The sequence below is a fragment of the Dipodomys spectabilis genome, unplaced genomic scaffold (assembly GCF_019054845.1).
Source record: "Dipodomys spectabilis isolate Male_0828 unplaced genomic scaffold, ASM1905484v1 ptg000860l, whole genome shotgun sequence".
Lineage (NCBI taxonomy): Eukaryota > Metazoa > Chordata > Mammalia > Rodentia > Heteromyidae > Dipodomys > Dipodomys spectabilis.
In genome coordinates this window covers 37,501-50,000 of record NW_024871537.1, presented here as the reverse complement: position 1 = coordinate 50,000, position 12,500 = coordinate 37,501, and the positions used below count along the sequence as shown (strand labels likewise).

General features: G+C 41.6%; 1 protein-coding gene across 1 annotated transcript in view; it reads left to right on the top strand.

Moving 5' to 3' along the window:
* LOC122102753 (neuroligin-4, X-linked-like) overlaps positions 1-4,045 on the top strand; it is a 49,454-nt gene extending 45,409 nt beyond the window's left edge. The window contains exons 5-6 of the mRNA XM_042673468.1: positions 2,952-3,769; positions 4,041-4,045. Coding sequence (XP_042529402.1) covers positions 2,952-3,769; positions 4,041-4,045 — 823 coding nt within the window. The remainder of the gene's footprint in view (positions 1-2,951; positions 3,770-4,040) is intronic.
* Positions 4,046-12,500: the final 8,455 nt, after the last annotated feature.

Genomic DNA, 12,500 nt, shown 5'->3' with positions numbered 1-12,500 from the left:
AAAGAGGGGAAAGAAGAGAAAGTTGGGGGGAAGGATGGGTGGAAGAATTGAGGGGAAAGATGGGTGGAAGGATGGGTGGAAAGATGGGAGGAAGGATGAGGACAAAGAACAGAAAGTTGGGGGGAAGGATGGGTGGATGGATAGGAGGAAGGATGAGGGGAAAGAAGAGAAAGTTGGAGGTAAGGATGAGTGGATGGATGAGTAGAAGGACGGGGGGAAAGAACACAAAGTTGGGGGGAAGGATGGGTGGAAGGATTGTGGGGAAAGATGGGTGGAAGGATTGGAGGAAGGATGAGTAGAAAGAACAGAAAGTTGGGGGGAAGGATGGGTGGAAGGATGAGTGGAAGGAAGAGGGGAAGGATGGGTGGAAGGATGAGTGCAAGGAAGAGGGGAAGGAAGAGGGGAAGGATGAGTGCAAGGATGACTGGAAGGAAGAGGGGAAGGATGGGTGGAAGGATGACTGGAAGGAAGAGGGGAAGGATGAGTGGAAGGATGACTGGAAGGAAGAGGGGAAGGATGGGTGGAAGGATGGGTGGAAGGATGAGTGGAAGGAAGAGGGGAAGGATGGGTGGAAGGATGAGTGCAAGGAAGAGGGGAAGGATGGGTGGAAGGATGAGTGGAAGGAAGAGGGGAAGGATGAGTGGAAGGATGAGTGGAAGGAAGAGGGGAAGGATGGGTGGAAGGATGACCGGAAGGAACGATGGGTGGAAGGATGAGTGGAAGGAAGAGGGGAAGGATGGGTGGAAGGATGAGTGGAAGGAAGAGGGGAAGGATGGGTGGAAGGATGAGTGGAAGGAACATGGGAAAGATGGATAAATGGAAGGATGGATGGATGGATGGGGTGCCCATGGTGGGCCCCACGGAGGTGTTCAGTTGTAACTTCTCGAAGAACGACGTGATGCTGAGCGCCGTGGTCATGACGTACTGGACCAACTTTGCCAAGACGGGGTAAGGGGGGAGAGATGGGAAAAAGAGGGGAAAGAAGAGAAAGTTGGGGGGAAGGATGGGTGGAAGGATGAGTAGAAGGACGGGGGGGAAAGAACACAAAGTTGGGGGGAAGGATGTGTGGATGGATGGATGGGTGGATGGATGGATGGGTGGATGGGTGGATGGGTGGGTGGATGGATGGGTGGATGGGTGGATGGATGGATGGATGGATGGATGGGTGGATGGATGGATGGGTGGATGGATGGGTGGATGGGTGGATGGATGGATGGATGGATGGATGGGTGGATGGATGGATGGATGGATGGATGGGGTGCCCATGGTGGGCCCCACGGAGGTGTTCAGTTGTAACTTCTCCAAGAATGATGTGATGTTGAGTGCGGTGGTGATGACGTACTGGACCAACTTCGCCAAGACGGGGTAAGGGGGGAAGGAAGAGGGGAAATGAAGAGAAAGTTGGGGGGAAGGATGGGAGGAAGGAAGAGGAGAAAGAAGAGAAAGTTGGGAAGGATGGGGGGAAGGATGAGTGGAAGAATGAGGAGAAAGAAGAGAAACTTGGGGGGAAGGATGAATGGAAGGATAAGGGGAAGGATGGGTGGAAGGATTGAGGGGAAGAGTGGAAGGAAGAGGAGAAGGAAGGATGGAAGGATGAGGGGAAGGATGGGTGGAAGGATGAGGGGAAGGAAGAGGGGAACGATGGGTGGAAGGAACAGGGGAAGGATGGGTGGATGGATTGGGGGAAGGATGAGGGGAAGGATGGATGAAAAGAAGAGGGGAAAGAGAAAGGTGGGGCGAAGGATGAGTGGAAGGAAGAGGGGAAAGAGGGGGAAGGATGAATGGAAGGATGAGGGGAAGGATGGAAGGAAGGATGGATGGAAGATGAGAAGGATGGATGGAAGGAAGAGGGGAAGGATGGATGGAAGGAAGAGAGGAAGGGTAGGTGGAAGGAAGAGGGGAAGGATGGATGGAAGGAAGAAGGGAAGAATGGATGGGAGGAAGGAAGAGAAGAAAGAAGAGAGAGGGGGAAGGATGGGTGGATGGATGGAAGGATGAGTAGAAGGATTAAGGGGAAGGATGGATGGAAGGATGGGTGGCAGGATGGAAGGAAGAGTGGATGGATGAGTGGGAGGAAGAAAAGAAAGAAGGGAAAGTTGGGGGGAAGGATGAGTGGAAGGATGGATGGAAACGTTGAGGGGAAGGATGAGTGCATGGATGGGAGGAAGGAAGAGGGGAAAGAAGAGAGAGTTGAGGGGAAGGATGGGTGGAAGGATGAGTGGAAGGATTGAGGGGAAGGATGGATGGAATGAAGAGGGGAAGGATGAGTGCATGGATGGGAGGAAGGAAGAGGGGAAAGAAGAGAGAGTTGAGGGGAAGGATGCGTGGAAGGATTGAGGGGAAGGATGGATGGAATGAAGAGGGGAAGGATGAGTGCATGGATGGGAGGAAGGAAGAGGGGAAAGAAGAGAGAGTTGAGGGGAAGGATGGGTGGAAGGATGAGTGGAAGGATTGAGGGGAAGGATGGATGGAATGAAGAGGGGAAGGATGAGTGCATGGATGGGAGGAAGGAAGAGGGGAAAGAAGAGAGAGTTGAGGGGAAGGATGGGTGGAAGGATGAGTGGAAGGATTGAGGGGAAGGATGGATAGAATGAAGAGGGGAAGGATGAGTGCATGGATGGGAGGAAGGAAGAGGGGAAAGAAGAGAGAGTTGAGGGGAAGGATTGGTGGAAGGATGAGTGGAAGGATTGAGGGGAAGGATGGATGGAATGAAGAGGGGAAGGATGAGTGCATGGATGGGAGGAAGGAAGAGGGGAAAGAAGAGAGAGTTGAGGGGAAGGATGAGTGGAAGGATTGAGGGGAAGGATGGATGGAATGAAGAGGGGAAGGATGGAAGGAAGGATGGATGGAGGGAAGGAAGCCACCCCATGACCCAGCCCCCCCTTCCTCCCTCCATGCACTTCCTGCTCCCCATTCCCACTTCCTGTTTCTTCTTTCCCCCCCCCTCCCAGGGACCCCAACCAGCCCGTCCCCCAGGACACCAAGTTCATCCACACGAAGCCCAACCGTTTCGAGGAGGTGGCGTGGTCCAAGTACAACCCCAGGGACCAGCTCTACCTGCACATCGGCCTCAAGCCACGGGTTCGAGACCACTATCGAGCCACCAAGGTGGCCTTCTGGCTCGAACTCGTACCCCATCTGCACAACCTCAACGACATTCTGCAGTACGTCTCCACCACCACCACGCGCGCCCCTGATGTCACGTCCTCCTCTTCCTCCTCCCACCCCAGGCGAGCCACCAAGAGGCCCACTTCCTCCTCCTCGTCCATCCTGGGCCCCAAGGCCTTGCGCCCAGAAGGTAAACTGAGGCAGGGGGGGACCGAGCACAGCACCACCACGGTGCTGATCGAGACCAAGCGCGACTACTCCACCGAGCTCAGCGTCACCATCGCCGTGGGGGCCTCCCTCCTCTTCCTCAACATCCTGGCCTTCGCTGCCCTCTACTACAAGAAGGACAAGAGGCGACACCAGACCCACAGACGCCCCTCCAGCCCCCCCTCCACGTCCACTCGGCCCCCAGCGCCCCAGGACGCCGCCCAGCGCCACCTGCTGCGCGCCAGCGCGCCCACCGAACTCCTATCCGTGCAGCTGAACCCCAACGTCGGCGCCCACGAGGCCAGGGACCTCCAGGACGCGCTCCACCTGACCTGTCCCCCCGACTACGCGCTGACCCTGCGCAGATCCCCGGATGACATCCCCCTGATGACCCCCAGCACCATCACCACCCCGGGACCGACTTTGCACACGTTCAACACCTTTGGGGGGGCGGGTGGGGGAGGGGTGGGGGGGCCAGGAGGGGGGTCAGGGGGTCAGAACAACCCCCTCCCCCACGCCCACTCCACCACGCGCGTCTAGGGAAACTGAGTCACGTTTTGGGGGGAGGGGAGGGGGGGGGGACATCACATTTGGGGGCTCCTGCGGGATTTGTTTTGCTCATTTCTTGCCCTCTCTGATTCCCCCCAAAAAAAAGAGGGTGGCAGGAAGTGACCTTTGACCTCCCCCCCAGGGACTGACCTTTGACCTCCACCCCCCCCCAATAGACTGACCCCCCACCCCCACCCCAGGACCTACCCATGAATGACCCATGACCCCCAACCAACCAACATGGCTGACCTGGAGACATGACAGTTGAAGGAAGAAGAGGAAGAGGAGGAGGAAGAAGAGAAGGGAAAAAGAAAAGGAAGGAGGAAGAGAAGAAGAAGAAAAGGAAATAGAACATGGAACAGGAAGAGGAAAAGAAGAAGGAAAAAGAGGAAAAGGAAGGAGGAAAAGAAAATGGAAAAAAGAAGGGAAGGAAGAAAAGGAAAAAGGAAGAGGAGGAAAGGAAGGAGAAGAGGAAAAAGAAGAAGAGGTGGAGGAGGAGGAAGAGAAAAGAAAACTAGAAGGAAAAAGGAAGAAAAGAAGGAAAAGGACGAAAAGAAAATGGAAAAAAGAAGGGAAGGAGAAAAAGGAAAAGGAGGAAAAGAAGAAAAAGAGGTGGAGGAAGAAGAGGAAGGAAACTAGTAGAAGGAAAAGGGAAAAGGAAATTATCACGTCCAGGGAACAGGAAGTAAGAAAGGAAAAGGAAGAAAAGAAGGAAAAGGAAGAAAAGAAGGAAAAGGAAAGAGGGGAAGGAGGAGAAAGGAAAGAACTTTGAGCCAAAAGAAGAAGAAAGGAAATAGAACATGGGACAGGAAGTGGAAAAGGAAAAGAAAAAGGAAAGAAAGGAGTAGAAGGAAGTGGAAGAAAGGAAGGAGGAAATGGAGAGGAAGGAGGAAAAGGAAGAGGAAGAAAGAAGGAAAAAAGGAAAAGAAGGAAGAAGAGGAAGAGGAAGGAAACATCTAGAACCAAGAGGAAGAAAGAAGGAAGGAAATGTCTCTCACTTCCAGGAAACAGGAAGTGGAAGAGGAAGTAGAGAACCAGGAAGTAAGAATAACGGTTATGCAACAGGAAGTGAAGCACCTGCCAACAGGAAGTGAAGGACCAGGAAGTAAGAATAACGGTTATGGGACAGGAAGTAGAGGACCAGGAAGTAGGAATAACGGTTATGCAACAGGAAGTAGGAAGTGAAGCACCTGGCAACAGGAAGTGAAGGACCAGGAAGTAAGAATAACGGTTATACAACAGGAAGTGAAGCACCTGGCAACAGGAAGTGAAGGACCAGGAAGTAAAAATAACGGAAATTGAACCGGAAGTAGGAAGTAAAACACCTGCAACCCGGAAGTGGAGCCTCAGGAAGGAAGAATAACAGTTATGGACCAGGAAGTGAAGCACCTACAACCCGGAAGTTGAGGGTCAAGAAGGAATTATAACGGAAATGGAACCGGAAATGCACCTGCCACCCGGAAGTGGAGAATGAGGAAGGAACTAGAACGGAAATGGGGCGGGAAGGCGGAAGCGGAGCCTCGGGGAGGAAGTGATCGCGGAAGTGGAACCGGAAGTGCACCTGCCACCCGGAAGTGAACCCGGAAGTGGGTCGTTTTCACCGCCCACGAGGCGCAGGACACCCTGAAACCGGAAGTGAGGGCGGAAGTGAGGGCGGAAGTGGGAGAGGAAGCGGAAGTGAAGGCGGAAGTGGGGCTGGGGAGGCCTCCTGAGGGCGGGAAAAGCACAGGCGCTTCCTGGTTTCGAACCCTGGGCCAGGGGGAAGAGGAAAGACGCACTTTGGGGGGATCAACTTCCACCTGGTCGAGTTGTCGTCGTTGTTGATCATTTCTTCCCTGTGGGGTTGAATTTTCCATTTCATTTTGATTTTCAATTCTAAATTTGATTTTCAATTTTAATTTTCAATTGGATTTTCAAATTCGATTTTGAATTTCAATTTGAATTTTAAATTTAAAAATTTTCAATTGGATTTTCAATTTCAATTTGAATTTTCAATTTTCAATTGGATTTTAAATTTGAATTTCAGTCTAAATTTTCAATTTTCAATTGGATTTTCAATTTTAATTTTGAATTTCAATTTGATTTTCAATTTCAATTTTCAATTGGATTTTCAATTTCAATTTTAAATTTCAATTGGATTTTCCATTTTCATTTTAAATTTCAATTTGAATTTTCAATTTTAATTTTAATTTTCAATTTCAATTTTCAATTGGATTTTTAATTTTAAATTTCAATCAGAATTTTCAATTTCAATTTTTAATGTGATTTTCAATTTTAAATTTCAATCTGAATTTTCAATTTCCATTTTCCATTGGATTTTCAATTTCAAGTCTCAATTTCATTTTCAACTTGAAATTCAATTTCAATTTTAAATTTCAATTTGATTTAATTTTTAATTTCCATTTTCAATTTGATCTCGTTTTCCATTTCAATTTGCAATTGGATTTTCAATTTTAATCATTTCAATTTCAGTTTGATTTAATTTTCAATTTCCAATTGGGTTTTCAACTTCAATTTGGTTTAGTTTTCAATGTTAGTTTTCAATTGGATTTTCAATTTTAAATTTCAATTTGAATTTAATTTTCAATATTCAATTGGATTTTCAATTTCAGGTTGATTTAGTTTTCAATTTCAATTTGCAACTTGATTTTGAATTTTCAATTTCAATTTTATTTAATTTTCAATTTCAATTTTAAGTCTCAATTTGATTTTCAATTCGATTTAATTTTCAATTTGAATTTGCAATTGGATTTTCAATTTCAATTTGGTTTAGTTTTCAATTGCAATTTGCAATTAGATTTTAAATTTCAATTTGCAATTGGATTTAGTCTTCAATTTCAAGTTGCAATTGGATTTTGAACTTTAAATTTGAAGTTGATTTAATTTTCAATTTGCAATTGGATTTTGAATTTTAAATTTCAGTTTGATTTAGATTTCAATTTCAACCATTTTAATTATTTTAATTGGACTTCTTAATTTTTTGATATTTAACTTTCAACTTCAGTTTGATTTTCAATTCTAATTTTTGATTTCTCTTAATTCCATTTTTAATTTTCGATATTTTTTGTAATTGAAAATTTTAAGGATTTTGGTTTTCTGTGATTTCCATTTTCAATTTTTGGTTTAATTTTCTTTTTTTTTTTCCTTTTTTGTGTGGGGGGGGGTTGAGGGGGGGGAAACTTGATTTTTCTGTTCATTTTTGGGGAGGGGGGGTTGATCTGAACTGTAACTTCAGAAACTTTGTACAAAAGAGGAAATTTAAAGGAAAATGTATATGAGAGAGGAAAAAAACAACTCCAAGGACCACAAAAAGGAGATTTTTGTAACAAAAATGGGTGTTTTCCCATGTGAAAGAACTTTCTAGAAGTCTCTGTGAACAAAAAATGGATGTTATTGGGGATGAAAGAACTTTCTAGAACTCTCTATGAGCAACCATGGGTGTTGTTTAGACTGAAAGAACTTTCTAGAAGTCTATGAACAAAAATGGTTGGTTTCTAGAATGAAAGAACTTTCTAGAACTCTCTATGAGCAACAATGGGTGTTATTTGGCATGAAAGAACTTTCTAGAGCTCTCTGTGAGCAACAATGGGTGTTATTTAGGATGAAAGAACTTTCTAGAAGTGTCTATGAACAAAAATGGTTGATTTCTAGAATGAAAGAACTTTCTAGAAGTGTCTATGAACAAAGATGGGTGTTGTTTAGGATGAAAGAACCTTCTAGAAGTCTATGAACAAAAATGGTTGGTTTCTAGAATGAAAGAACTTTCTAGAAGACTCTGAACAAAAATGCTTGTTATTTGGGATGAAAGAACTTTCTAGAACTCTCTATGAGCAACAATGGGTGTTATTTGGGATGAAAGAACTTTCTAGAAATGTCTTTGGACCAAAATGGATGTTGTTTGGGATGAAAGAACTTTCTAGAACCCTGTGAACAAAAATGGATGTTTTCCAATGTGAAAGAACTTTCTAGAAGTCTCTGTGAACACACATGTATGTTATTTAGGATAAAAAGAACTTTCTAGAAGCCACTCTGAACAACCATGGGTGTTTTCCAGGGGGAAAGAACTTTCTAGAAGCTTCTATGAACAAAAATGGGTGTTTTCCAAGGGGGAAAGAACTTTCTAGAAGCTTCCTGGTTCTCCCAGTTGCTGGGAATGTGTATACCTCTCTACCTGTAGAACATTCCAGAAATCATCATCATCCTCCAGGAAGGAAGAAGGAATATTCCCTTACTTCCTGGTTCAAACAGGAAGTAGGAAGTAGGAGGAGGAAGTGGGGGAGGGAGGGAGGTAGAGGTCAGGGGTCATGGGGATGGGATTTTCATCCCTGTGGTCTGATTGGATCCTTCCTGTGACGTCATGATTCATGGATCCTGCATTGGTTGATTTCCTGTTTGATTTCCTTTTGATTTCCTGTTTGATTTCCTTTTGATTTCCTGTTTGATTTCCTGTTTGATTTCCTGTTTGATTTCCCTTTGATTTCCTGTTTGATTTCCTTTTGATTTCCTGTTTGATTTCCTCTTTCATTTCCTGTTTGATTTCCTTTTGATTTCCTGTTTGATTTCCTCTTTGATTTCCTGTTTGATTTCCTCTTTGATTTTCTCTTTGATTTCCTGTTTGATTTCCTTTTGATTTCCTCTTTGATTTCCTGTTTGATTTCCTGTTTGATTTCCTCTTTGATTTTCTCTTTGATTTCTTCTTTGATTTCCTGTTTGATTTCCTTTTGATTTCTTGTTTGATTTCCTGTTTGATTTCCTTTGATGGTTTGATGATGATTTTTATGGTTTTTAATTGGATTTTTATTTGATTTTTATCATTTCATTTTTAGATTATTTAATGATGATTATTTTTTAATTTGATGAGATTTGATTTTTAATTGAATTTTTATTATTATTTCATTTTAATCTCAATGATGTTTTAATTTTTAATTAGATGATTAGATTTTTATTTGACTTTTATTACTTTATCATTTTTAATTTGGTTTTTATTTTATTTTTTCATTTTTATTATTTTATTAATTTCGTCTTAATTTGGAGATTATTTGATTATTTTATTTGAATTTTATTTCATTTTTATTTGATGGTTTTGTTAATTCTTATTTTTATTTTTTATTATTTTATTCTCATCTTGTTTTTAATTTATCATTAAATTCTTATTGAATTTTATCTTATTTATTATTTAATTTCATTTAGTTTTTGATGTTTCTTATGAGTTTATTTTTGTTAATTTGATTATTTGACTTGTATTATGTTATTTTTAATTTTATTCTTATTTTTATTTAATTTTTATCTTCTTTTATTATCATTTAATTTGACTTTTTATTTTATTTTTATTGTTTGAGTTTATTTTTATTATTTGATTTTTATCTTATTTATTATTATTTAATTTTTTAACTATTTGGTTTTTTATTATTATTTAATTGTATTTGATTTACTATTATTAATTTTAGTTATTTTTTTATTTTTATTATTTCGTTAATTTATTATTTATTTGATTTTGATATTTTATTTCTATTATTTGATTTTATAATTGATTTTTATCTTATGACTTGATTATTATTAATTTCTGTTTCATTCTATTCAATTTTTTACCAATAATTTTCTTTGATGTTTTATTATTATTTAATTGATTTTATTTCCATTATTTGATTGTATTTCTATTGTTTGACTTTTATGATTTGATTATTATTTATTCTTATGGTTTAATTTCATTTGGTTTATTGTTATTATTTAATTTCTGTTATTTAATTTCTATTATTATTAAATTTGATTTATTATTATTTAACTTCTATTGTTATGTAATTTCTATTATTAGTTTCATTTGATTTATTATTATTTCATTTCTATTGTTATTATTTAATTTCTATTATTATTTAGTTTCTATGATTTTTATTTCTTTTGATTCATTATTATTTAATTTCTATTTTTAATTTTCATTTGATTTATTGTTATTGAATTTCTATTGTTGTTATTTAATTTCTATTATTATTAAATTTAATTTGATTTATTTTTATTTAATTTCTGTTATTGTTTAATTCCTATTATTATTTAGTTTCACTTGATTTATTATTATTGTTTTTCTATTGTTATTATTTAGTTTCTATTATTTAATTTCAATGTCTATTATTTCTTTTGACTTATTATTAATTTCTATTATTAAATTTCATTTGATTTATTATTACATTTCTATTGTCATTTCATTTCTATTGTTATTTAGTTTCTATTATTATCTAATTTCTATGATTATTATTTCACTTCTTTTGATATATTATTATTTAATTTCTATATTAAATTTCATTTTATTTATTATTTAATTTCTATTGTTATTATTTCATTTCTATTGTTATTATTTAGTTTCTATTATTTAATTTCTATGACTATTATTTCATTTCTTTTGATTTATTATTAATTTCTATTATTAAATTTCATTTGATTTATTATTACTTCATTTCTATTGTTATGATTTAATTATCTCTTTTGATGTGTTCTTTTGGTTCTTTGCACCCAGTGTTTCCTGTCCACTTCCTCCTTCCTGATTTCCACTTCCTCCTTCCCTGTGGGGTGGGACTTCTCCTATCCAGGATGACTCTTGATTTCCTCCTGGGATGGGAGTTTGATTTCCTTTGATTTCCTGCTCTAGAGACATCTGGTAGACCTCAGATCCCCAGATGTTCAACTACTAGATATCTATAGTCATCTGGTAGACCTCAGATACCCGTATGTAGCATCAATAGATCTCTATAGACATCTGGTAGACCTCAAATCCCCGGATGTTCCTCTACTAGATCTCTATAGACATCTGGTAGACCTCAAATCCCCGGATGTACATCCAGTAGCTCTCTATAGACATCTGGTAGACCTCAAATCCCCGGATGTACATCCAGTAGATCTCTAGAGACATCTGGTAGACCTCAAATCCCCGGATGTTCCTCTACTAGATCTCTATAGACATCTGGTAGACCTCAAATCCCCGGATGTACATCCAGTAGATCTCTATAGACATCTGGTAGACCTCAAATCCCCGGATGTTCAACTACTAGATATCTATAGACATCTGGTAGACCTCAAATCCCCGGATGTTCCTCTACTAGATCTCTATAGACATCTGGTAGACCTCAAATCTCCGGATGTACATCCAGTAGATCTCTATAGACATCTGGTAGACCTCAAATCCCCGGATGTACATCCAGTAGATCTCTATAGACATCTGGTAGACCTCAAATCCCCGGATGTTCAACTACTAGATATCTATAGACATCTGGTAGACCTCAGATACCCGTATGTAGCATCAATAGATCTCTATAGACATCTGGTAGACCTCAAATCCCCGGATGTTCCTCTACTAGATCTCTATAGACATCTGGTAGACCTCAAATCCCCGGATGTTCAACTACTAGATCTCTATAGACATCTGGTAGACCTCAAATCCCCGGATGTTCAACTACTAGATATCTATAGACATCTGGTAGACCTCAAATCCCCGGATGTACTGACCGTTAGGAAACCAACCACCCCCCACCATCCTCCTCCTCAGAACCTGTGTGACTCTGTTTCCCTTTTATCCTGTCCCCCCCATCTCTGGGGATTAGGGTGGATTTTGTTTTTTTTTTTTCATGAATTTCCTTCCATGGTTTTCTTGATTTCCTTTTGATTTCCTCTTTGGGGGCCTTGATTTCCTTTTGATTTCCTCTTTTTTGGGCCAACATGAAACACAAGAAGAAAAGACCCACCCACCCCCCCCCCCCCGTGCTCACTGGCAGTTGGCTGTGTGTGGGAACCAGGAAGCAAACGCGAGGGATGCTGGGAAGACCCGTGGGGAGGGTGGGGAGGGGGGAGGGGAGTGTTTCCAGGAAGCTGACATCAGGAGGAGGGAAGGAAGGAAGGATTGGAGGGAAGGAAGGAGGGAAGGATTGGAGGGAAGGAAGGAGGGAAGGATGGAAGGATTGGAAGGAAGGAAGATGGGAAGAAAGGAAGGATTGGAGGAAAGGAAGGATTGGAAGGAAGGAAGGAGGGAAGGAAGGATGGAGGGAAGGAAGGATTGGAGGGAAGGAAGGAGGGAAGGAAGGAAGGAAGGATTGGAGGGAAGGAAGGATTGGAGGGAAGGAAGGAGGGAAGGAAGGAAGGAAGGATTGGAGGGAAGGAAGGATTGGAGGGAAGGAAGGAAGGAAGGATTGGAGGGAAGGAAGGAAGGAAGGATTGGAGGGAAGGAAGGAAGTAAGGATTGGAGGGAAGGAAGGATTGGAGGGAAGGAAGGAAGGAAGGATTGGAGGGAAGGAAGGATTGGAGGGAAGGAAGGAAGGAAGGATTGGAGGGAAGGAAGGAAGGAAGGATTGGAGGGAAGGAAGGAGGGAAGGATGGAAGGATTGGAAGGAAGGAAGATGTGACGAAAGGAAGGATTGGAGGGAAGGAAGGAAGGATTGGAGGGAAGGAAGGAAGGAAGGATTGGAGGGAAGGAGGGAAGGAAGGATTGGAGGGAAGGAAGGAAGGAAGGATTGGAGGGAAGGAAGGAAGGAGGGAAGGATTGCAGGGAAGGAAGATGTGAAGAAAGAAAGGATTGGAAGGAAGGATTGGAAGGAGGGAAGGATTGGAAGGAAGGAGGGAAGGACTGGAGGGAAAGAGGGAAGGATTGGATGGAAGGA